At 39.6% G+C, this 25,571-nt stretch overlaps 1 protein-coding gene across 2 annotated transcripts; it reads left to right on the forward strand.

Moving 5' to 3' along the window:
* Window positions 1-9,502: 9,502 nt before the first annotated feature.
* LOC131245619 (cis-prenyltransferase 4, chloroplastic-like) lies at window positions 9,503-24,336 on the forward strand. 2 transcript variants are annotated; one of them, XM_058245200.1, is made up of 3 exons: window positions 9,503-9,993; window positions 20,829-20,896; window positions 23,485-24,336. In XM_058245200.1, the coding sequence occupies exons 1-3, from the start codon at window positions 9,577-9,579 to the stop codon at window positions 23,936-23,938; spliced, it is 939 nt and encodes a 312-aa protein (XP_058101183.1). In that variant the 5' UTR covers window positions 9,503-9,576; the 3' UTR covers window positions 23,939-24,336. The 2 variants fall into 2 exon arrangements, with proteins under 2 accessions (XP_058101183.1, XP_058101182.1); XM_058245199.1 differs by lacking the exon at window positions 9,503-9,993 and adding an exon at window positions 20,269-20,730.
* The last annotated feature ends 1,235 nt before the right edge of the window (window positions 24,337-25,571 follow it).

Raw genomic sequence — 25,571 nt, forward strand, 5'->3', positions numbered from 1 at the left:
ATATGTTGGCTGATGTACATGTGTGCACGTATACTTGGCTGATGTGCACATGTACACGTGTGTACATATGTTGGCCGATGTGCACGCGTACACATGTGTACACATGTTATTTTGATAGATAACTTCAACTATATACATAGCATCTGTACGCGAATTGGCCAGTGTACATCTTGCCATAGTTGTATTCATGTACGTCAACAACCCATGAATTTCCATAGTTGTATTCATGTACGTCAGCAACCCATGAATATTCATGTGTTGTATTCTTGTACGTCAGCCACCCAAATTGAATATCTCCCACATTGAATATTCATGTGTTGTATCCATGTGCAAATCATGTATTGTATCCGTGTGTTGTATCCATGTGCGATAAAATATTCATGTGTTGCTCAGATGGCAAGATATGTGTTGTATCTAAACCGTCTATCCATATGGAGAACTAGGCAGTCAGTAACACATATAGATCTTATCACGAGGTATGTGTTGTATCCAAACCATCCATCCATCGGGTGAGCTTGAATTTATGACAAATATAATTATCAAGTGGGCCACATGGATGCACGGCATGCATAAACCACATATTTTTGAGATTGGCTCAAAGGAGTTTACTAAGTACGCAATTTGATTTCCATGTCGCCTGTAGCAATGTGTCACATGTACATGGAATAAGGGCCGCTCATCTGGTTATGATGATGCACATATTACAAATACATAATGATGCACAAGTGAAGTGCTTAGTATAATGAATGCATGTATGCTTATGATTTGATGGTCCCATGAATTCGTATGATGCCCCTCTTGTGTAATGTGGGATATGAATGATGTTTCCTTTATAACTTTTTCTTCACTATTGATCAAGAGCTTATTAGTAATCGAAACGATCATCAACTATAATGATCAATGTTGATGAAAGGATCCATCATCAACAATGATCATTATCGGTAATGATTAGAGTCATCACTAATAGTCATGATCACAGGTGAAGATTGTACTCTCTTTATATCTAAGCACTTAATTTTTTCTTTCTGATGATGATGTTAATATGCATGAAAGTATTCGGCTTGATGTGTTTAGATCTAAGCCCCCTTATTTTTCATTGAAAAATATAGAAAAACTTAGTACTTAGGTACTCCCTATATATAAATGAAGGTTGTGCATAACCTGAGTAGGAGTTTATTCTCCTACACCAAATGATGCATGCAACCATGTAATGGAAGGTTGCACGTTATATAAATTTATTCTTATAAAAGTATTAAATCTCATCTTAATTAGAGAACTTGATTGTTCTACACCGCCCATTCGGGTATGTGGACTTTCAGATCTCATTAAGATGTGTTAACTGCTTTTATACTTTGAAATTTTATATAACACGTAGAAATGCTGATGATTAGTGTCAATACCTTAGATCATAGCTATGTAATGATACTCATGCAATGTAGAGATGGCCACCAAAGCGTTAATCACTGAACAACTAAAAGGACAACATTTCGACGGCAACAACTACGAAGACTGGTCCCGAGCAGTGCGATGCCTTCTGGACGAGGACGACATATCTCACACACTCGATGTAGTTCAAGAGGAACCCATCCTGGCTGAAAACGGAAATTTACAAGAACATAGGATTGCGATGACTCGCTATAATAAGTGGCGAAAACAAAATCGTTCAGCCCGTAATGTCTTTCTTAGCACTATGCACAAAGAACTCATACCTACGTATGAAGTGCATGAAACCACTAAGGGAATCTGGGAAGCACTGACAGATGCCTATGCACAGAAGTCAGATGCGAGAGTTAGGGCATTGAAATTAGAATTTCAGGAGTACAGGATGCCTGTCGGCTGTCCCATCAAAGATCATATTCTTAAGATGGAGCAAATGATAGGTGCCCTTAGGAATGTTGGGTGCAAATTGACTGAAAATCAGAAGATTATAGCCATGCACCGTTCCTTGCCTGAATCTTGGGCCCAAATCAAAAGAATTCTGAACCATACTGATTCAATCACTACGCTCAGAGACTTTTGTGGCCACTTGGTACGTGAGGTTGATATGAATGCAATTTAGCCAGGTTCGGCCAAGGCCTTTGTAGCAGAGACCCATAAGCGAAAAGCTAATAATAAACGGTTCAAAGCTCGCAAGAAGGCGAAGAAGAATAATCAAGAACAGAAGACCACAACACCTGCTCCAAATCTCAAGAAGGGGAATGGAAAGAAGAAGCAGAAAAAGATAAAAATAATCTGCTTTGTCTGTAGAAATTACAGCCATTATGCTCGGCACTGTGCCCACAAAAAGACGGTAATTTCTCAGTCATAAGATACTTTGTATGTAGGCGTTTGTTCTGAAATCCTTTCCGTTGATTCTATATCTAACGAGTGGATTTTGGATTCAGGCGCAACAAAGCACGTGACACAGAGTCGTCGAGGACTCGAGGAATTTCAGCTTGTAGCCAAAGGAAGTTACAAGCTATACATGGGCAATAACGCTGTTGAAGACGTACTAGGGATTGTCGTTCTCTATCTCCGTTCGCGCATAGGGCAAACAATAATCCTTCGTGATACTCTTTTTGCACCGGAGATGCGTCGAAATTTAATTTCTGTTTCTACGTTATTATTTGATGGTTTTGATATTCGATTTTCTGGTACTAGAGTTTCTTTGAGATAGAATAACCTCATCTTTGTATGGAAAAATTTAATTTCAGATATATATATTTTAGACGTAGATTGTGATAATGCTCATCTTGCTTTATCAACTATGTTGAATAAAAATGTAGTATCTGAATCTCAAAAATGGCACGTGAGGTTAGGTCACATCGGAAAGGATCGTATGACAAGACTAGTACGTTCTGGTCTGTTAGACTCCTTTTCCAAAGTTGATTTGCTATTTTGTGAACATTGTGTGTCCGGAAAGACATCGAAGAAACCATTTCCCAAAGCGGCTAGGTCTAAGGGCACACTAGAGATAATCCATTCAGATATCTGTGGACCCTTTAATGTACATGCCAGAAATGGATGTCAATACTTTGTCACTTTCATTGACGATTACTCGCGCTATGGATATGTGTATCTCAACTCACACAAATCTGAGGCTTTTGATTGTTTTCTTAAATATAAAGCTGAGGTGGAAAATCAGCTTGAGAAAAAGATTAAAACCCTTCGATCTGATAGAGGTGGCGAGTATACATCTGAAACATTTAAATCATATTGTGAAAACGTTGGAATTGTTCGGCAGTACACAATGGCTTACACTCCACAACAAAACAGTGTTGCAGAGAGAAGGAATAGGACACTATTGGACATGGTTAGATCGATGATGGCACAAGCTAATTTCTCTACCATATTCTGGGGAGACGCACTGTTAACAGCCGTCTACGTCCTTAATAGAGTCCCATCCAAATCCATTCCTAAGACTCCATATGAGATGTGGTCTAGGAGGCCTCCTTCTTTAACCCACCTAAGCCCTTGGGGATCATTGGCATATGTTTTGCTACCTACTCAACATAGAGGTAAACTTGATAGTAAAACCATTGAATGCGTGTTCATTAGGTACCATATGCATTCAAAGGGATACGTTCTAGTTTATGAGGACCATGGACGATGGATTGAGATAGAATCCCGAGACGTGACCTTCGTTGAAGATAGATACCCAAGCCGAATGAAGCAAAAGGTTCCAATAGAACTTTTTGAAATAGTCGATGTATCTCAGGAGAGTGGGAGTTCTGCTCCTCAAGATGAAGATGCTCCTATGTTCACCAGGACAGTGGGAGGACATCTCAGCAGGCTCCTGAGTTTCGTCAAAGCGAAAGAGGATTGATTCCCCGAAGATACTTCGATATTGAGGGACAAACATTCTCTTGCGTTGCAGTTGATGATGATGAACCTGATTCATATCAGGATGCATTATTATCTTCTAACTTGGCCGATTGGGTAAATGCTATGGACGAAGAGATCGCCTCCATGGAGAAGAATAAAGTCTGGGAACTTGTTGATCTGCCTTCCAATCGCAAAGCGATAGGTAATAAATGGGTACTTAAGATCAAAAGAAAGGCAGATGGTACAGTAGACAAGTATAAAGCATGATTAGTTGCTAAAGGTTTTACACAGCAAGAAGGCATTGATTACGAGGAGACCTTTCACCTGTTGCAAAGTTCTCCTCAATCCGCATGATCTTGTCCATTATCGCAAGTTTAAACTTAGAGTTATATCAGATGGATGTAAAGACCGCATTCTTAAATGGTGACTTGGATGAAGAGATATACATGCAACAGCCCATGGGTTATGTGGACAAAAAGCATCCAAAGAAAGTCTGCAAGTTGTTAAAATCTATCTATGGGCTGAAGCAATCTTCAAGACAGTGGTACATGAGGTTCCACTTGGCCATCACCACTTTTGGATTCACGATGAGTGAAGAAGATCATTGTGTATACATAAAACGGTCTGGAAGATCTTTTCTGATACTATCTCTATATGTAGACGATATCCTGTTAGCTGGTAATGACATGCAATTGTTAATATTGACTAAAGATTGACTATTCTCGAACTTTGAGATGAAAGACCTCGGTGAAGCCAACTTTATTCTTGGGGTAAAAATCATCAGGGATCGCCCTAAGAAATTTTTAGGCTTGTCTCAAGCAACTTATATACAAAAGTCTTAGAGCGGTTCAGGATGGAAAATTCAAAAGCTGTTGAAACCCCTATGAATAAAGCTACCAAGCTAGACAGGAAATCGTGTCCCCAAACTGAAGCCGAGAAATTGGCTATGTCCTCAGTACCTTATGCAAGTGCAATAGAGAGCTTAATGTATGCTATGCTTTTGCACCAGACTGGATATTAGCTATGCAGTTGGCATAGTCAGCCGTTATCAGAGTAACCCGGGACAGTCTCATTGGCAAGCCGTCAAACGTATATTCCGCTATCTTAGAGGAACAAAAGACCTAATGTTGTGTTATGAAGGAACAAGCCTCGAGCTCAAAGGATATTCAGATGCTGCTTGGGGTAATGATGCCGATGAGAGAAAGTCTACTTCAAGATATGTATTCTTACTCAAAGGAGGAGCTATCTCATGGTTGAGTAAGAAACAGACATCCACAGCTCTTTCATCTATGGAGGCCGAGTACATTGTATGTTGTGCTGCAGTTCAGGAGTGTGTATGGGTTCGCAGATTTCTATTAAGTCTGAGTGTTGTACTGAGTGTTCGTCAGCCTATATCGCTGAAGATAGACAATACTTCTGCCATTGACTTGGCAAAGGACCCTAAACACCACCAGAAATCTAAGCACATTGAGATCAAGTATCATTACGTCCGTGATCAAGTGAGAGATAAGAAGGTCACCCTCAACTACATTCCTTCTAAGGAGATGATGGCTGATCCCATGAAAAAACCTATAACTAGAGATCTATTTTAGGTTCACGTTAGGCAGATGGGATTGAGGAAAGCTTGACTGATGTACTTGTTTTGTAGTACCTTTGATCTTTCATTAATGAATATTATATTCCTTTTTATTCAGTATTGAACACTAATATAACTAGGTATGAAGATCATCAACATTTACCTTGAAATCATGTAGGATTTCTATTTTTTGTCGGCAGGCCGGTCACCCACTCGCACGGGTTGACCAACCTTGAATGTACAAGAGAGGTATATTTAGGACTATGTTTATACATTGAGGTATGAACTTCCCTTTATTGTGAATAATAAAGGATGAGGATATGAGTGAGTCGTATCCGCCTAAAATCTTATAAAGATTGAAGATGAGACTGATAAAGTCGAATAACATAATCGCACCATTCTGTTATATGCGATCAATGTTATGGCCTGAAATTAAAGCAATGTTATGAGGTTATGAGATGAGTCGTACCTTATGTAGAATGACCTGCGTATTGTAGACCCGACATTCACCTAGTATTGTCTACTTTACGACGTGGATTGTAGCCACGTGCTGGGACCTATAACCTACAGATTGCTTTGATTCGATCTAATCATTACAACGTGCGAGTAGCCAGTCCCGTAGGTGACTCTTTGTGTCCTTAGCTACCCTCCTCTTGTGTATATGAGGATGAGATTGAGTGTTGCTACTTTAGTGTACTATGACGAAAGGTCATTGATTGGCCAGACTCAGTTACGCTAGGAAAGTAGCTTGATTAATTCCAAATTACACATCTATGTGGGGAAGATCCCGTGACAGCTACACCAAGTTTCTAGAACTATAAATACGCACTTAAAGACTTATCCGCCGGTAGTATCGAGTTGTTTTTATTAGACTTTTGCAAATAGTATTTTTCTTAAAAAGCATATACATATATAAGTATTGCTTTAAATTAATTTTATTCGAAGTTTGTGAAAAATCAAGTTTTCATAATAACTCGATAAGTTGGATAAGTGCGTATATTGGCCGAGTACTCCAGGTCAGGAGTTAACTCCATTCGGTGTGGTCATGCGGACTAGGACAGGCATTGCAAAGCTTGGGTTATTGAGTACTAGTCAGGTGGTCACTTAGTACTTAAGCACCTGTGAGAAGATTATGGTGATCCAGCTGGTCCCACGCCTCTGATTCTTTTGATCGCGATGTTTGGTTTTTTGATTGTTATTAGGTAAGTTAGATGGACAAATCTTTTGTGCCTATCCCACAATGTGATTGAGTGGGAGATGTTGGACGTAGGCCAGTGGGGCCCACTGGTGAGCAATCACTAGTGGGTGGGTCCCACATGTTTAGGCTTTCTCCGGCCTTCTTTTCCATTCGGTTGAGATTTCAAATTCAACTTTAAATTTGAAATATGATAAGAGATAAGGATTTGACCGGATAATATGGTTTTATCCTATCTCATCCAATTTCTCTCTCCTTTCCTATAAAAGGGATGCGTTCTCTCTCTCGCAAATAGACAATCATACAAAATACTGAGAGTATATGGAGAGAGAAACATTGTGCACGAGAGTCTGTCCATCTTAGCTTGTCCTTGGGACGATCTGATCCATAGATCGTAATCCGAGACCACTATATACCGTAGGATCAGAGGTGTGAATAGTTCCATCTGCTCTAGTAGTAGATAGGCGGGCCGTTGGAGCACCGTTCTTCTGCTTTGTAAAGGTTCCAAACATCGTGTAGACCGTCAGATCTTGAGGGCTCACCTTCCGCGCTTCCTAACAGTCCATTCATTTGGAAATATCATTTTAGGGCATGACAGCAAAAAGAATGAGGCAGATACAATGTTGTAGTGGACCCACCACAGAAAACAGTGGGGAGAACGACGTTCACCGTTGAAAGCTTCCTAAGGCCCATCATGATGTTTATTTGAAATCCAACCTGTTCACAAATTAACACGAGCATGATAAAAAAGAAAAAACAAATATTATATTATATTGAAACTTTTGTGGCCTTTAGAAGTTTTTAATAGTGGCTTCACTCTCCCACTAGATTTGACTCATTCTCTTGATCTTGCCCTAAAATGATCACTCGAGGCAGATGGACGGCCTACAGAACTTAGTGACGCCACTTTAGTAGCCAGAGTCTTGCTACACAACCTGTCAGTAGCTAATCCGCGTGCGATGAAGTGACTCCGGGAAGGAGAGCCCTCCCACCATGCATCACTATCACACCTCAAACATGTGAGAAAAACTTCAATATTCCAACAGTGTGCCAATGATACACATGCACTTAAAAATTACTTAGTAGTGGCATAGTATGTAATAAGTTGAAATAAGTTGGTCGAAGTTGTGAATTCAAACTTAAATGTATCATTAACCCAAAGTAATGCCTAAGGCTGTTTAATAGGAGAGAAAGCAAAGGAAAAAAGGGAGAGAATAATATAATAATAATTATTTTTTTCCGCTTATGGATTTCTATTTTTTTAATGCACACGCACTCTATATTTTATAAACGCCCGTACACTCACGCCACGGTGGGATTCACCACAATGGGTACTTGAACTCATGACTTTCTGTTAATAGTATTGTGAGTCTACTACTAAGGTGTAAGGACCTTATAAATTTCTATTTTAGAAGTGTTGTTTGACTAGTAAATGATAATCTCACATTCCACGTGAAGTTTGCACTCGAACATGTAACTTCAATGCTCAAACGCACTTTATCTACCATTGAACCATTTATTGAAACTACAAAATTAAATATAGTTAAATATTTAATTATAAAAAATGCTTCATTTTTCTTTCTTTCTTTTAAAATTTAAAAATTTCTTTTATCAACTGAACCTTAACTTGATTACCTAATTAGTGGAATGGAAAGTATGGGTCATCTATTACCTGACAATGAGATAGACATTTATGGGACAGCCAGAAAAGAAAATTAATGGTACTAGCTCTTTGTCATAACCCATGATTAGGACGTGTCATTTATCTAGACCGTTGCAATTTATGACTAACGTGTGTTGCCACCTAGGAGGTGGTGGGTCACCTTATGAAGTATGTGGATTGTGTGACTCAATACCTTATAGCTTAATAAAATTTCTGAGGCTCACCATGATATATATATGCCTTATCCATCCTGGTCATTTGTTTTACCAACTTATCTAGGAACTGATCTCAAAATTGAAGCATATCTATAGCTCAAGCGGGCGCCTTATCCATCCTGGTCATTTGTTTTACCAACTCATCTAGGAACTGATCTCAAAATTGAAGCATATCTATAGCTCAAGTGGACCACACTACAGAAAATAGTGGGAAAATGACGTCCACCATTATAATCTTCCTAAGCCCATGATGTTTATTTATCATCGTAACTTATTCATAATATCATATAGACACCGATGAAGGGAAAAAACAAATATCATATCGATCTAAAACTTATCCATCCCAAGAAGTTTACAACAATAGGCTTTCAACTCTCATTATTTCCCATGGTGTGGTCCACTTAAGCTTTTTATATGCTTCAATTTTAGGCTCATGTCTTAAAATGAGCCGGTAAAATAGTTGAATGGTATAGTCATAGATAACATTATAGTGAACCCTACAGAGTTTACTCAGTACACCATCAGCGTCCCATTCTGAAATGGTACAAATGACTTAGACCACTTATATTCTCATCATATTGTCATTGCTACCACAAATGTATTATTCACAACGGTCAACCTTCACTAACGGTCTTTAATCTTTGATTTTGAGTGGTGAATAAGACCCATGAAAATGTTCTTTTTAATTTATGGTTCTAAATTCATCTCCAGAAAGGAAGTGATGGCAACAATCATCTATCCAGATTTTTCTACTCTAGCCAACGTACCATAAAGTTTACAACACTGGACATTTTTGACCACTCAGCTTGTGGGGAATCCTGAACGCTGGAAAAAAAAATATCCACAGATCAGAGGTTAGGATTGTTCAATACATCTAATTTCAGGACCCTGACTTGGGGACAGTGAGTTTCACAATTTAGTCAGTTTAATTTGAGTTGGTGTATACCACGTATACAGTTTACGGGTGCCTGAGTATTGACCATCACATGTTGCCAGAGTATCAAATAACTTCCATAAACATGCCATCCTTTACCATAAAAACTGTGGAGAGATCCTCCTGTCTTGTTTTAAAAATCAAAGACCCAACCCGAGCGACCGACCGAGCGAGAGAGAGAGAGTGAGAATGCTCACACTCCAACCCAACTACTTCCCGCTTCCATCTCTCCAAAACTTCAAATGCAGACCGTCTATCTCATTCTCCCGCCGTAAATCTCACCGTACAAAACCACGCAACTTCAGCTCTCCTCCAACACCTCGCATTTCCGCCTCCTCCGCTGCAGAAACCTCTGTCGAGGAGAAGAGGAGCGTGGATGGCGGAGACACCCTCCCAGAGGGCTTGAGCCGCGACGCAATGCCGAGGCACGTGGCGGTGATCATGGACGGGAACGCGAGGTGGGCCAGGGCGCAGGGGCTACCTCCTGCGGCCGGGCATGAGGCTGGCGTCAGGTCTCTGAAACAGATGGTGAAGCTTTCTTGCATGTGGGAGATTAAGGTCCTCACCGTCTTCGCATTCTCGTCCCAGAACTGGTTCCGGCCGAAAGTCCGTTCGTTTCTTATATTTTCTTTTCTTTCTATTACTGGTTTTGTGGTTTTCGGGAAATTTATATGTAATTTTCTTGTTTTCCTTTGGATTTACAGGCGGAGGTTGATTTTCTGATAAGCTTATTTGAGAGTGTTCTTAGGGCGGATATAGAGAATTTTGTGAGGTATATTACTCCAACACTACTGAATTGAAATGGGTTCTCTTCTTATTCTAGGAGTTATAAGATGTGTGGCCCGCATCTTTTCATCACATACACAGGTTTTCGATTCTGACAGGTGGAGCAGGTGGTTTGGTGATCCAGAGCATAGTTCAAAAATCTTCTCGATAAGACCATCTTAATCTTATCCTTTATGGCCTAAAGATAAATGGTTAGTAAAAGAAATACGACAGTGGTTCCATTCAGCTGAAAAAGGTCCTAACATGAAGGGATGATTTTTGGGGCATGCTCCATCAATGGTGGGCAGGATTGGATACCGAAAATATTGTTCTACATGGGGTGCTATAGATATCCCTGGGTAAAAGTCCCTAAACCCTTATGGTACCAAGAGGTTGCTCCAACGTCTAGACCGAGTGGGTGCATGAGCGCTAAGCGCCAATTACCAGATGGTTGCGCTTTCCACTGTGTCGTGGTCGGTTGAAAGGGGGTACGGCCTTACCCGCCCAAGAGTAGGGGGCAATGCTAGGCTAAGTCTGACCAGCTCAAGGAATGGGTCAGCTATTGACGAGCCGAGCCCGATATTGGCAGGCGGATAGTGAGGTCTTTTCCACTCACCTTATTGCGCGCGATGGGGCGGCAATCTGGCTTGGAGTGTAAAAGACCCCGATGATATTCCAGATTTAAGCTGTATTGATATGTGGACTTAGATGAAGATTTGTATGCTTGAGTTGCATTTCACATTGCATGGCCTTGGTATGGCCAATATCATTCTTTGCACCGCATGGCCTTGGTAAGGCTAATGGTATTCTTGGCTTCCATCAGCATGTTCCGCATTACTCTGATACTGTATACTGCATTACCACCTTGAGCACACACTTTCACCACCCTCTAAGCTTTTTATAAGCTTATACATGACCGTTACGTGTAGGTGACGTTGGATCGCAGCAGCGCTGAGGCATGATCACTTATCAGATCATTTTGGAGTTTTTGTTCATCATCATTGTATTTTCCTTTATGCTCATTGTACTTGTAAAGTTTTTGATCATAGTGGAAATGTGATGGAGTTTTTGGTTGTTGTTGTGGGTTATACCTTTGGTTATGCTTATTACGAATTAAACTGATGTTAAAAAAATCCTCCTCGTAGCATCCCAGGATCGGAACCTGGCGAATGGGAGCTGGGAGTCGAGAATAGGGTTCTACGGAAGCTGTCGGCGCCGGATTCGGCGATCGAAAATTTTGAGAGCCCGGTTTCCGAGTTTGGGGCGTGACACGGCTCACTTTAAGCTTTCCTCAGAATAATGTCCTAAATCCAATGAGGAAAAGTAGGTTATGTCTCATGTGCCCTATTCGAACGCGGTTGACAGTTTAATGTATGTCATGGTTATCAATGGGTTTCAGTGGGCGAAGGGTGTCCCAGGCTCCATTCAGGCGTGAGTAGACATGGTTAACAAACATGGTTGATCAGTAAGTAGACTAGACTGCATGAGTTCAGGCGAGTACGTGACAAACGACATCGAGTATAAATGACTCATTTAGTCTAACTACTGTCGCCCATACGCACCCGCCCAAATTCACGGGTTTAGCCTCAGGGTAGTCCTATCAACGGGACCACCGTCTCTCTCCTCAGATTCCTGACCAACCCAAGGGTTTTGATGGTAATCCATAACACTTCAATAATCAGGGTTATCAACTAACATAAGCAATATCATGCATTCATATTTCCCAACATGAAATTCAGATTTTTCTACGACGCAAATGCTAACATTTCTGTGAAATAAAGGTGTATATGTGGTGTGTGGGTTAGTGGGGAAACCAAATATTTTATATATTTCCTAATACCAAAAATATACATAAGGGTTAGTACATCAAACATGTTATGGGGAATCATCATACAAGAATTGAGTAAGGATTATACAAGTAATCATCAATTTCATACCCAATCATGTTGAGAAATATCAAACATTCCATCATCATTTCATATTGATTTGGGGGAGGATCTAAAGTGTAATGGCTTGTCTAATTTTTTTCTAGATTTTCCAAATACATTACCCAACAAGCAAAATCATTAGATTCATATTAAATTTGGTGCTAGGCCACGTAAGAACAATAGTCCGCACCTATGGATCATTGAAGACTCGGGAAAACGACCTAAAAGTGTCGAACTCATGGTTGATTGGCCGGAATCCTGCGTCAATGCATTTGCATGTTAGAATTTCATATAAATCCTAGCTCAACACAAATGATTACAAAAAGGATGGGTGCTTACCACCCCAATCGGATACAAATCGCTTGTATTTGTGGATGTGGGATTTCTTAAGAAAATGGAAGAGGGGTTTTTAGATCTCACCTCCCTTGGGCCCACCTTTCTCTCCCTTCTTCCTTCTCTTCTTCTCTCTTTCTCCTCTTTTCTCCTCTTTCTCTCTTTCTCTCTTTCTTTTCTCTAGGGCAAATTAGTATGAGGAGAGGGGGTGCCCAAATGAGGCCCTTTTATAGTGCTAGATTTGGTGTAAATGGCCCCAATGACTAGGTTTTTACTATACTAGCCCTATGGGAGGGTCTTTCTAATCTTTAGGGCTCACTATGGGCTGTACATATTGATATACACCGTAGGATAGTTAGCTCTAATGATGATCTATGTATGCATATGATCGACCCGCCATTTGGGTGCGCCGATCGACAGATATGATTAGAAGTCTTGTTCAATGGTCATCGATAGTCGATCGGGGCTGCGACTATATGGATATGAGCAGGAAAATATCCTTACTTCACGGGTAAAGTTTGGTCGTAAACCAACGGTCTGAAATCCTCAACTTTGCATAAGAGTGGATGACCCAATTCACTTAAGTTTCAATTCATTCTTTTAGGGTATTTGCACTTCTCATGCACTCATCCTTTAGCTTAAGTTGAGCGGTTTTGGACAGCACCCTGGTCTGACTCCCGCGATGGACGTCAAGTCCAATAAGATGGATAAAATTCTATAGTTTTGGAACTGGTGGCCCACTAACGAGCGGTGTAGAGCTTGTTCGGAAAATCGGGGTATTCCTGGAATGAATCTGGTAGTGAGATTTCTCGTGGGCCATGATTAGGGTTTAGATTGACTATGTTCATAGTGTGGTCTATTTATAACTAGTGAAGGTGGAGATTTGGTCATGATTACTCTAAATCGTCGGTTTTAGGCTAAAAGAGTAATGAGGTTGATTTAGTTTATTATTAAAGATCCGGGCCTTATTTGACTAGGCCCCGGTTAGATCTTTAATTTAGTCATGATTGTCTTGATTAGTTAGTGATGGGTCGATTAGATTTGGATTCTATGTGAGTTAATCATGGGGCTACACCTGACGTTCAAGTGATCGGGCGGATTCGTTGGCTTCCTACGGTTGATCAATCGGACTGGTGCGGTTCTTTACTGGTACCACCCTTGTATAATCTAACATTGAGTGCTAATGGTCATTAAGTGATATTATAAGTTAATTAATAAAAAAAGAATTTCAAGAATTTTTAGAAATCCAAGACAGTGAAAATCCAGGATGTCACAATCTAGTTTTAAACAAAACCGCTAATGGGACACAGTTTTGGGCGTCGATTTTCCAGGGGAAAACCCTTCTCCACGTGGACAGTGCTCGGACGGTCTAAATGCATCTGAAATAGAGGACTCTAATTGGAGGATCCCTCCTCTCGCGGATCGCCAACTTGGTAAATCGAAGGAGGAGGAGTTTCCATTTTCGGAAATGCCACACGTGGCTCTGTTTGGGCTGGGTTTGAGTACATGCACGCGCGCGCGGACCTGCACGGGCAACATGGTTTTGGTAGGATAGTTATGCTCCACTTGATGAACGATTTGGATCAGCTCAAGGTGGCCCACCTTGATCATAAACGGTCCATTTTTACTAGGCTAAAAGCACATATCCGTTGTACACCGTCCAGTCATGCCCATCATCGTGTGCATGTACGAGGTCCCGCATGTGAGGTTTTGTTTGGGCTTTGATCAGTCTCGTGTTGCGGACACGATGGACGACCTAAATTATGCGAGCAGGGCCAGATGGTGGGCCATCTTGTGATAAAAACGGCTCGGTTCGTTTAAAATCCTTACGGCGGGATTTGGAAACTGTTGGGTCAGACTGACCTGATCGTGTCTCCAGGATCTAGTGCATTACGACTGAACACACCCTATGTGCACGCACACTCTAAAGTGGGGCCCACTGAGGTGTTGTTGACGAATCTGCCCCATCCATCAAGTTATGTGGGTCCTCTTAGGACATCTGGTCAAAGGTGGGATAAAATCCCAAGCTTAGGTGGCTCATACTCGATCAATTCGAGTTATCCAATCGATTCTAGTCAATCCGATGGTCGGATTGTTCCAAATTTGAACATCAGTGGTAAAAAGTGTCTCAGGGACGGATCATTAGTCCAATAACCCCTTGCTGGGCCCAATGTTCATGATCTAATGTTTTATGGGCCACAAAACATGAGATTTTGTGTTTAATTAATGTCCACGATCAATTCAACGATTAATATTCAAATATGACGTTTAGATTCTCACAGAATTACTCCTCTACGGCCCTATGTATTGTATTATCTATCTGAAGTAGATATAACCATAGAATTTTCCATTTAATAGTTGAATTGTGTAATTAAGTAATGGATTATTGTGTGGGCCATGATTATCGATTGGTGTTTTATTCTTCATTCAAGTACGTAGCCGATAAATAGTGGACCTCATAGTCACGGCTTCTAGTTTAAGGTGTAAGGTTATATCCTATCTATTTAAAGAGAACGAACTCTTAAAGATAGGCTTCTTAGTTGATGTGGAGATTCATTTTGAAAATAGATGGTTGGATGGCCTGATCTAAGGATGGGAATCCTGCTAATGGTCAAGTTTAGGTTAGATCGAAAGCGAATATATAGATGAATCAGATTTGTGTTTGCACTAAACTTGATTCTAATGGTAACACTCGAGTATAGAAAAGTACAGGGTGTTACAATATCAATACAATCCAACATATATTAACATCACTTATCAGTTGGTATACAAGAGTTCTAACAATATAAATTTCATCTTCTTCAAGCATTTTATCAAACATATTAGCTACCAACTTCAAATAATATTAGGGACAAAATAAAGAAATCTAAACACAAATAATATATGAAATCCTAACAATAAATTTTTTTTTTATTATCTAACACTATCAATGGTTAAGAAAACCTATAAGAATGGTCAACACCTTATAGGGTTTCAACAAACCTACTCGTACATGTAACTGGTCTTAGTGATGATCCACGTAAGACTTCGATCGCCCTGCAATTCGGATGTAACAATTGATAACTATAATCAAAGTTAATTTGACAATTATCAATTATTGATTGGGGTTGCGGTTATACGGATATGCATAGGATATTAATTTTGGTTGGTGCCTTAAATTTGGTCATGATTTAACAGTCTAAAAGCTATAATTTTGGTAAAGATCAGACGTGGACAAATAACTTAAGTTCCTGATGGTCTCTAAGAGCATTTATATATCTCATGCGCTCACTTTGTGAAATCAAGTTGAGTGATTCGACGCGCGGTCTTAGCTCGATGTCCCATGATGGACCTTAAGCCCGTTGAGGCGACATCTTTCTATAGTTTCGGGTTTAATGGCTTACTAACAAGCGATCTAGAGCTTGTTCGGATAATCAAAGATTTTCTAAAATAGATTGGGTAGTGAGATTTCTTGTACTTGATGATTATGTTTAGATTGGGTAAGTCATAGTGTAGCCTATTTGCGATTAGTGGAAATGACAATTCGATCATAATCACCTTAAACCGTTGGTTCTTAGGCTAATAAAGTAATTGAGTTAGTTTGGTTTGTTAATCAAGATCCGTCCCATAGTTGTCTTGGTTTTAGGTAGGGCTTTATTTAGTTATGACTATCTTGATTAGTCAGTGATAGATCGATTAGATCTAGGCCCTGGATGAATAGGTCACAACGGTAGGCCTAAGAGTTTAGTGATCGGGAGTATTTGTTAGGTTCTTATATGGTTAATTAATCGAATTTGTGCGATTCTTTACTGATAATACCTGCGTATAGGTTAATATTGAGTGTTAAAAGTCAGTAAGTATTAAAATAAGCTAATTTATCGATTCCCTAGTGGGGGTGAATAACAGTGAAGTGTGAACTGACAGTGGGGTGTACTAATACGCTAACAAAAAAAAAAAGAGAAGCTAATTCTAGTATTTTGTTTTAGAATTTTAAAATCCAAAATAGTGAAAATCTGGAACATTACATTGGATGGTTCAGATCATTATACTGATGCGATTTTAGTGTTGCAGTCGATATTTGGATTGTTTTGGAGTATCAATAGCGAGTGTCCAATAAATTAATAGTCTAGAGACACATTTGTTATTTGTGCGATTCTCCTACCCTTGAAAAGGAGGTAAAAAAAGCATTTCCTTTAGATTACACCGGAATCTTATACCCTATTTAGCACATTGGATTTGGTGCTAAATGAGTGTATTCTTGGATTTAGAGGTAAATAAAATCGGAAGCATTTCAAATCTATCTTTTTAGTATATTCTGAAATCTCAGCAAAATGTTGAGATTGGAGAGTAATATAAAAGAAATATATTTTTTTGCCTCCTTTTTAAGGGTAGGAGAGTCTCACATGTAACAAAGGTGTATTTAAGCTATTAATCCATTGGGCACATGGCACATTGATGATACCCAAAACAAGCCAATAACAATCCACTTATGGGCTGCAACGCTAAAATTACATTAATAGAATGATTTGAACCATCCAAACGTTGAACATTTAAAGGGACGATTAAAAAATGTTAGTGAGTCGCTTGTTTGTGATCTTTGCATTTGTGGTCTACCTAAGACTCGGAATTTTCTATTTTTTAGGGCCAAAGTTTATATTTTGATGAGCTTGTTATTATCATTCTATCAAATATCTCTCACACACACACACATATACACACTAATTTGAGATATAAAAGGTGATTTAGTTTACCAAATCTATGTCATGTGAATATGCCGAAAAATTCCAGTGCCTCCAAATTCAAGCTCCAACTGCGCTATTTAGATTGCGGGGCATGCCAAACAAACACAAATGAGAATCACCCTGATTCCAATATAACTGTGGTTTGGATTCTAATGCATTCTAAATCCAAGCTCTCAAATGAGCCCTTAGCATATTGCTGAAGTTTTAAAACACATCAAAAGGTAGATTAGAAATACCCAATTTAATTTACTTTCAAAACCAAAGCCGTAAAATGCAAAAAGTAACTGTTTATATTTGAAATACATCCATTTACCATAAATCTAAGGTGCCATGCGGGGTACGAAAGAAGTCTCCTGGTCGAGAATCCTGCTACATTTGATCGCATGTATTTCAGGTCTGCCAGTAATGCTAGCTCTCCCAGGAGAAGATCGCCCCCGCTCTCCCCACCAAATGATGATCTAGACCGTTCATCTAGAACCACCTACAGTACATGTTGAAAGTGTATAAAAACTCAAAACTCACCAATCAGGGCATATAACCGTTCACACCGCTCTAAACTCAGTATAGCTTTTCTCAACCATCATTTTCAAGTCACCGTGCGTGTACGATGAGCTCAGATGCGTGAGCCTTTTCAGCTGCGCCACGTGAAATCCAAGAAGAACGCTCTCGATGATCACGTGGTTGGGCAGAAGGGGCAAGCACATAAAGTGAGACGCGGATTAGCTGCTGACAGGTTGAGTCGCCGGACTCGCTACTGAAGTGCGTCACCAAGTTATTTGGCCCCACTATAATGTATGTGTTGTATCCACACCGTACATTCATTTGGAAATATCATTTTAGGGCATGACAACAAAAAGAATGAGGCAGATACAATGCTGAAGTGGACCCACCACAGAAAACAGTGGGGAGAATGATGTTCACCGTTGAAAGCTTCCTAAGGCCCATCGTGATACTTATTTGAAATCCAACCTGTTCGCAAGTTAACGAGGGCATGAAAATTAAAAAGAAAACACAAATATTATATTGATTGAAACTTTTGTAGCTTTTAGAAGTTTTTAACGGCGGCGTCACTCCCCCACTAGAGCTTTGGATTTGACTCATTCTCTTGATATTGCTCTAAAATGATCACTCGAGGCAGATGGACGGCCTACAGAACTTAGTGACGCCACTTTAGCAGCCAGAGTCTTGCTACTCAACCTGTCATAGCTAATCCGTGTGTGATGAAGTGACTCCGGGAAGGAGAGCCCTCCCACCATGCATCACTATCACACCTCAAACATGTGAGAAAAACTTCAATATTCCAACGGTGTGCCAATGATACACATGCACTTAAAAATTACTTAGAAATGGCATAGTATGTAATAAGTTGAAATAAGTTGTTCCAAGTTACGAATTCAAACTTAAATGTATCATTAACCCAAAGTAATGCCTAAGGCTGTTTAATAGGAGAGAAAGCAAAGGAAAAAAGGGAGAGAAGAATAGTATAATAATTATTATTTTTATCCGCCTATGGATTTCTATTTTTTTAATGCACACGTACTCTATATCTTATACACACCCATACACTCAAACCATAGTTGGATCCACCAGAACGAGTACTTGAACTCATAACCTTGTGTTAATACTATTGTGAGTCTACTACTAAGGCATAAGGACCCTATAAATTTCTATTTTAGGAGTGTTGTTTGATTAGTAAACGAAAATCTCACATTCCACATAAAGTTCGCACTGGAACGTGTAACTTCAACGCTCAAACGCACTCTATCTACCATTGAATCATCGATTGAAACTACAAAATTAAATATAGTTAAATATTTAATTATAAAAATGCTTCATTTTTCTTTATTTCTTTTAAATTTTAAAAATTTCTTTTATCAAATGAACCTTAATTTGATTACCTAACTAGTGGAATGGAAAGTATGGGTCATTTATTACCTGACAATGAGATAGATAGACATTTATGGGACAGCTAGAAAAGAAAATTAATGGTACTAGCTCTTTGTCATAACCCATGATTAGGACGCGTCATTTATCTAGACCGTTGCAATTTATGACTAACATGTGTTGCCACCTAGGAGGTAGCGGGTTGAAGTATGTGGATTGTGTGACTCAATACCTTATAGCTTAATAAAATTTATGAGGCTCACCATGATATATATATGCCTCATCCATCCTGGTCATTTGTTTTACCAACTCATCTAGGAACTGATCTCAAAATTGAAGCATATCTATAGCTTAAGTGGACCACACTACAGGAAATAGTGGGAAAATGACGTCCACCATTGAAACCTTCCTAAGCCCATGATGTTTATTTATCACCGTAACTTATTCATAATACCATATAGACAACGATGAAGGGAAAAAACAAATATCATATCGATCTAAAACTTATCCATCCCAAGAAGTTTTCAACAATACGCTTTCAACTCTCATTATTTCCTATGGTGTGATCCACTTAAGCTTTTTATATGCTTCAATTTTAAGCTCATGTCTTAAAATGAGGTGGTAAAATAGATGGATGGCATGGTCATAGATAACATTATGGTGAACCCTACAGACTCAGTACACCATCAGCGTCCCATTCTGAAATGGTACAAATGACTTAGACCACTTATATTCTCATCATATTGTCATTGCTACCACAAATGTATTATTCACAACTATCAACCTCAACTAACGGTCTGTAATCTTTGATTTTGAGTGGTGAATAAGACCCATGAAAATGTTCTTTTTAATTTATGGTTCTAAATTCATCTCCAGAAAGGAAGTGATGGCAACAATCATCTATCCAGATTTTTCTACTGTAGCCAACGTACCATAAAGTTTACAACACTGGACATTTTTGACCACTCAGCTTGTGGCGAATCCTGAACGCTGGAAAAAAAAATTCCACAGATCAGAGGTTAGGATTGTTCAATACATCTAATTTTAGGACCCTGACTTGGGGACAGTGAGTTTCACAATTTAGTCAGTTTAATTTGAGTTAGTGTATACCAAGTATACAGTTTATGGGTGCCTGAGTATTGACCATCACATGTTGCCAGAGTATCAAATAACTTCCATAAACATAAACATGCCATCCTTTACCATAAAAACTGTGGAGAGATCCTCCTGTTTTGTTTTAAAAATCAAAGACCCATCCCGAGCGACCGACCGAGCGAGAGAGAGAGAGAGAGAGAATGCTCACACTCCAACCCAACTACTTCCCGCTTCCATCTCTCCAAAACTTCAAATGCATACCGTCTATCTCATTCTCCCGCCGTAAATCTCACCGTACAAAACCACGCAACTTCAGCTCTCCTCCAACGCCTCGCATTTCCGCCTCCTCCGCTGCAGAAACCTCTGTCGAGGAGAAGAGGAGCGTGGATGGCGGAGACACCCTCCCAGAGGGCTTGAGCCGCGAAGCAATGCCGAGGCACGTGGCGGTGATCATGGACGGGAACGCGAGGTGGGCCAGGGCGCAGGGGCTACCGCCTGCGGCCGGGCATGAGGCTGGCGTCAGGTCTCTGAAACAGATGGTGAAGCTTTCTTGCATGTGGGAGATTAAGGTCCTCACCGTCTTCGCATTTTCGTCTCAGAACTGGTTCCGGCCGAAAGTTCGTTCGTTTCTTATATTTTCTTTTCTTTCTATTACTGGTTTTGTGGTTTTCGGGAAATTTATATGTAATTTTCTTGTTTTCTGTTGGATTTACAGGCGGAGGTTGACTTTCTGATAAGCTTATTTGAGAGTGTTCTTAGGGCGGATATAGAGAATTTTGTGAGGTATATTACTCCAACACCACTGAATTGAAATGGATTCTCTTCTTATTCTAGGAGTTATAAGATGTGTGGCCCGCATCTTTGCATCACATACACAGGTTTTCGATTCTGACAGGTGGAGCAGGTGGTTTGGTGATCCAGAGCATAGTTCAAAAATCTTCTCGATAAGACCATCTTAATCTTATCCTTTATGGCCTAAAGATAAATGGTTAGTAAAAGAAATACGACAGTGGTTCCATTCAGCTGAAAAAGGTCCTAACATGAAGGGATGATTTTTGGGGCATGCTCCATCAATGGTGGGAATCAACAGAGCAATGGTCTGGATTATCGAAGCCGTGGCTTCAATTTCAGAGTTGAAACTACATGCATACATGTGGGCCACGCATTGTATAATTCGAAATTTGATAGTTAGTGGAAATGGTTAATACAGAAAAAAAAAAACAATTCTTTTTCCTTGACACCAACTGGACTGATCTGGGTCTTGTTGATTTTCTTGGTCTGTATGAAAATTTGCAGTTCATGAATGATTGATTCAAAGAATGCAAATGACTTTTATAAAAATAAAATAAAATAATCTAAAATTAACTTACTCAAAAATGAAGCTATGATTTTTCCCCCCTCCTCCATTTGGAATCTAAAGGTTGGTGGAAGTGATCAGTCATGACAAAGACGACAATCTACGGAAATGGTTATCAAAGAGATGGTCACTTAAAAAGGCATTCCTGTTGTTTGATGAAATGCAATCTTCAACAGTTACCCTCCATGTCTTTATCTCTCAAACGATTCTCTTTCAAAGAAGAGGATGGTTTTTATAACAAGGACTTGCTGTTTTATGATTGGTGTTATCACTCTTGTTTGTTAAATTTTACAATTTCTAGATTGGTTAAGTTAACTTATATTGCAATTGACAATAGTTCCTTTCTTTGGGGTTAGCTTGTGCTGTGGTCTTAAACATAGTTCAACAATCAATCCGAAGTCAACTCAGTATTGGTGGAGAACTAAACTAGTAGCCCACTTCCTACCAAGTCAGATGGTTTTGGCTGTGTTGGGGCAAGTTGTACCGGTCTCGTTCTCTGGGTAACTCGCACTCCAAAAAATTCAAACCGTGCTGTATACTTGCTTTTCTATTGTCAAGTAATATAGGTTTGTCCTTTTGGTGTTGATATCAGTGGAAATTCCAGCCTATGTTCAGATGAAAGTATTCTTGTACATAGGAAATTGAATGAAATCATGCTCACTCGTACAAATTTTGACATGATGTTTGTATCATGTACATGTTTGTAAACAACTGGCTTGGCAAATGAGGAATCTAGAAATATTTTTGGCGTGTGAGTCTTTTCAATCTGTGCCTAAATCAAGCAATTGACTAGGAAAATGGAGTTCCTAGCTATGTTATTTGGGTGCGGGTGACCAGTATTGGTAGGGTATGCATCTAGCCACCAGACTCTCTCAGTTGCCAAATCTCAGTGTATAAGGACATGGATTTTATATATATATATATATATATATATATATATATTTGATATTAAAATATTTTCTAAAATTCTATTATTCTTAAAAAGAGAAAGATTACCTACAACCAGTTGCATGCTTTCCCACCAACTGCCCACATGTGTCAGCACTAGGGTGTCAGTTCTAGGGCATCTAGTCCTTTCAAAAGATGCGCCCCACCAAGTAGATCATCTATCCTTGAAATCAGGTCAATCCACTCATTAGGTGGGCCAAACCTGTACATTGAGTCAGACCGTCAGCCTTCCATTGATCTCGACAGTGTGGTCCTCTGGTGACTGGACGGGCCTGTTTTTTGTGCCAGGTGATTCTTATGATGGGACTGCCTTTTGCATGACTCAGATGTCTTGCATGTGTGACATTTTGGAGGGAAAGAGGGGCTACATGCTAAGTTAGCATGCAGCTGGCTGTAGGTGATGATTTCTCTTTTTTAATACACATCTAAGATTTTAAATTGAATTTTAAAACAAAATACATGGGCACAATTGAGTCATATACAACACAGACACATGCCCATGTAATATCTGACAATGGTATTCTGGAAATTTTGTGGGATCTGTGCACCATGGATTTGTAGGTTTAGATGATTATGGCATCTACAAGATGTTCTACCCACAGAAGTTTTGTGTGCCATCTATACACGACCACCAATTAACCAATCAGATGATATATAAAAACCCCAAAATGGAAACAACTAGTCAATGTAACAATGATACTCTATGTACTTGTCAGTTGTGTTTCTCTTCATCATCATCATCATCTAAGCCTTATCCCTAGCAATTGGGGTCAGGTACACGAATCCTGTTTCACTATTCCACTTTATCAAGGACCACATCTGGATACAGGAGGAGGATTGCGCCAAGTTGGCAGCAAGCATGAAAAGTTGTTCACAGCTTTTATCATGAATCTGACTTTAGTTGTTTTTCTGATTATTGAAATATACTTTTTATTTCTTTACACGGGGTCCAAGTTACGTAAGTCCTAAAAGCTGGACGATTTGTGTTTGACATGACAAATCATATAACATTGTCCTTCTTACACAGCTGGAACATCAATATAATTGATTGTTTGGTTCTTGACAGGGAAAACATCCGACTATGTGTAATTGGGGATTCCTCGAAGCTCCCAAAATCGCTACAGATGTTGATAAATGAAGCAGAGGAGATGACGAAGAACAACACGAGGCTTGATCTCATGGTTGCTGTTAGCTACAGTGGACGTGATGACATAGTGCAAGCATGCCAAAAGATTGCCTACAAAGTAAAGGATGGTCTACTTGAGCCGGGGGACATCACCGAGTTGCTAATCGAACAAGAACTAGAAACAAATGCAGTGGATTTCCCATTCCCAGATTTACTTATCCGCACTAGTGGTGAGCTGAGGGTAAGCAACTTCTTGCTGTGGCAATTAGCATACACCGAACTTTTCTTTACAGGGTCTCTCTGGCCCGATTTTGGAGAGGCCGAGTATGTACAGGCTCTACAGTCGTATCAGGACAGGCAGAGGCGCTTTGGTTTACGAGATGGAGCTGCATAACAAGACCTCTAGGCAAACTATGTATAGGAAATTATACTCACATGCTAGGGGTATGCAAGGAGTGGCTGGTAATGTGCCTAAGATCTGTCCAAGATGATCCTGGACACACGAAGCAACAGAGACTAGAAGTTTTACAGGCATGCACGAGCAACATGAGCTATTGAAGTTAGAGAGTTTTATCAGTATCCAGCCCCAGGGATAGCCTCATCAAGTAGCCCATGGCTGGGCTTGGGCCTTGCATTACAAGCCCATCAAAGTACTGGCTGGATTTGGCCTTAAATGCCATGCCTTGTTGGCAATTTCTAGCTGATTTCTAGTGTATTATTGCCATGATTATATCTTTATAGTATACGTTAATATGCATCTATTCAATAAAAGTTTGAAGCTTGTTACCATGACTGCCTTGAGATTACTCCTTTCCATTCTCTTTCAACAGTCTCAATCTTAAAGCATACCAATGTCCTCATCTACTCCATTCGTAATGAGTGACTAACCTGCCAAGTTAGAATTATGATCATTTAGGTTGTGTTTGGATGCTCAGTTGAATTGAATTGCAATACCCGATTTGATAAAGTAGAAATGACCACCCAAGTAGGGCTAGCTCCATTCCGTTCTTAACAAGGGACTAGCCTCCGATAGCTATCCAGATCATTTCAGGTAGGACTTATTAAAATGCATGGAATTGCAATTAAGGTTTGATTCTTATTATGAGTTAAAATGGTGCACCTTCCATTTGGTCATTTCCTCTTAATTGAATCGTTGCAATTCAGGCCAATTTGAGTATCCAAGAGATCCCTTAAAAGTTCAACTTGAAATGCATGAAATTTCAATTGGGGATTTGTTGTCACTATGAAATAAAATGCCACCGCCCCACTTTGGTAATTTCTACTACTGTGAGTTGGATATTGTGAATTAGTTCATTTGGACATCCAAACATACTCTTAGAAAAAGCAAAGACACCTGTTGATGCCTGTTTGGAGTGAATTGTGAGGTAAAAATTTCTCCTTATTAATTTATTCAGGGTGGGTGCGTTAGCTGCTTTAGAATGCAGTTGGCAGTTGCTCCTCCCGATTCATGCCATGCTTTGGACTGACGTTACAACTATCCAAATTTTGAAAAGGATGCTACAGGCTCCCATGTGCAAATTTTTTGCCACTTCACTTTATGCCATTATAGGGTGGCACTTCTTGAAATTATACTACTACTTTATATCAATATAAATCCGTGCCTCTTGCATGCCGTTTTCATGTTTTCCAATCACCAGATACTCTCTTTGGAGGGCAATACAATCTCATACACTTCAAGATGAGCAGATTTCCTAATCATTCTCATTGCCTTCCATCAATATGGGTCCCATCTCTCACCAATCATTCCTGGAGTTTAATGTCACCTCAACCATTTTATCATATCAATTGTACGTTGTCATTCAGCATTGTGGGGAATATTTACAAATTCAGAAAAATGAAAGCAGTTTATGAATATGAGAGGCATGCTTGATCAGCAGAGCTTTCCTTATCAACTGCTACAGAGTCTGTGACTAGGATGAAGGCATTTTGTGCCATCTAATCTTTGAACAAATTAAATACCTGCATCAGGACCAGAATGATGATCATAGTGGAAGTAGACAACAAAA

The sequence above is a fragment of the Magnolia sinica genome, chromosome 5, assembly GCF_029962835.1.
Source record: "Magnolia sinica isolate HGM2019 chromosome 5, MsV1, whole genome shotgun sequence".
In the NCBI taxonomy this organism is placed as follows: Eukaryota; Viridiplantae; Streptophyta; class Magnoliopsida; order Magnoliales; family Magnoliaceae; genus Magnolia; species Magnolia sinica.

What these genes read in the sequence shown, in the direction of transcription:
- LOC131245619 (XM_058245200.1), top strand. Translation starts at nt 9,577, where the DNA reads ATGCTCACACTCCAACCCAACTACTTCCCGCTTCCATCTCTCCAAAAC. An exon ending in AGAACTGGTTCCGGCCGAAA is followed by an intron (nt 9,994 to 20,828) that starts GTCCGTTCGTTT and finishes TTGGATTTACAG; the next exon opens with GCGGAGGTTGACTTTCTGAT. An exon ending in GATATAGAGAATTTTGTGAG is followed by an intron (nt 20,897 to 23,484) that starts GTATATTACTCC and finishes GGTTCTTGACAG; the next exon opens with GGAAAACATCCGACTATGTG.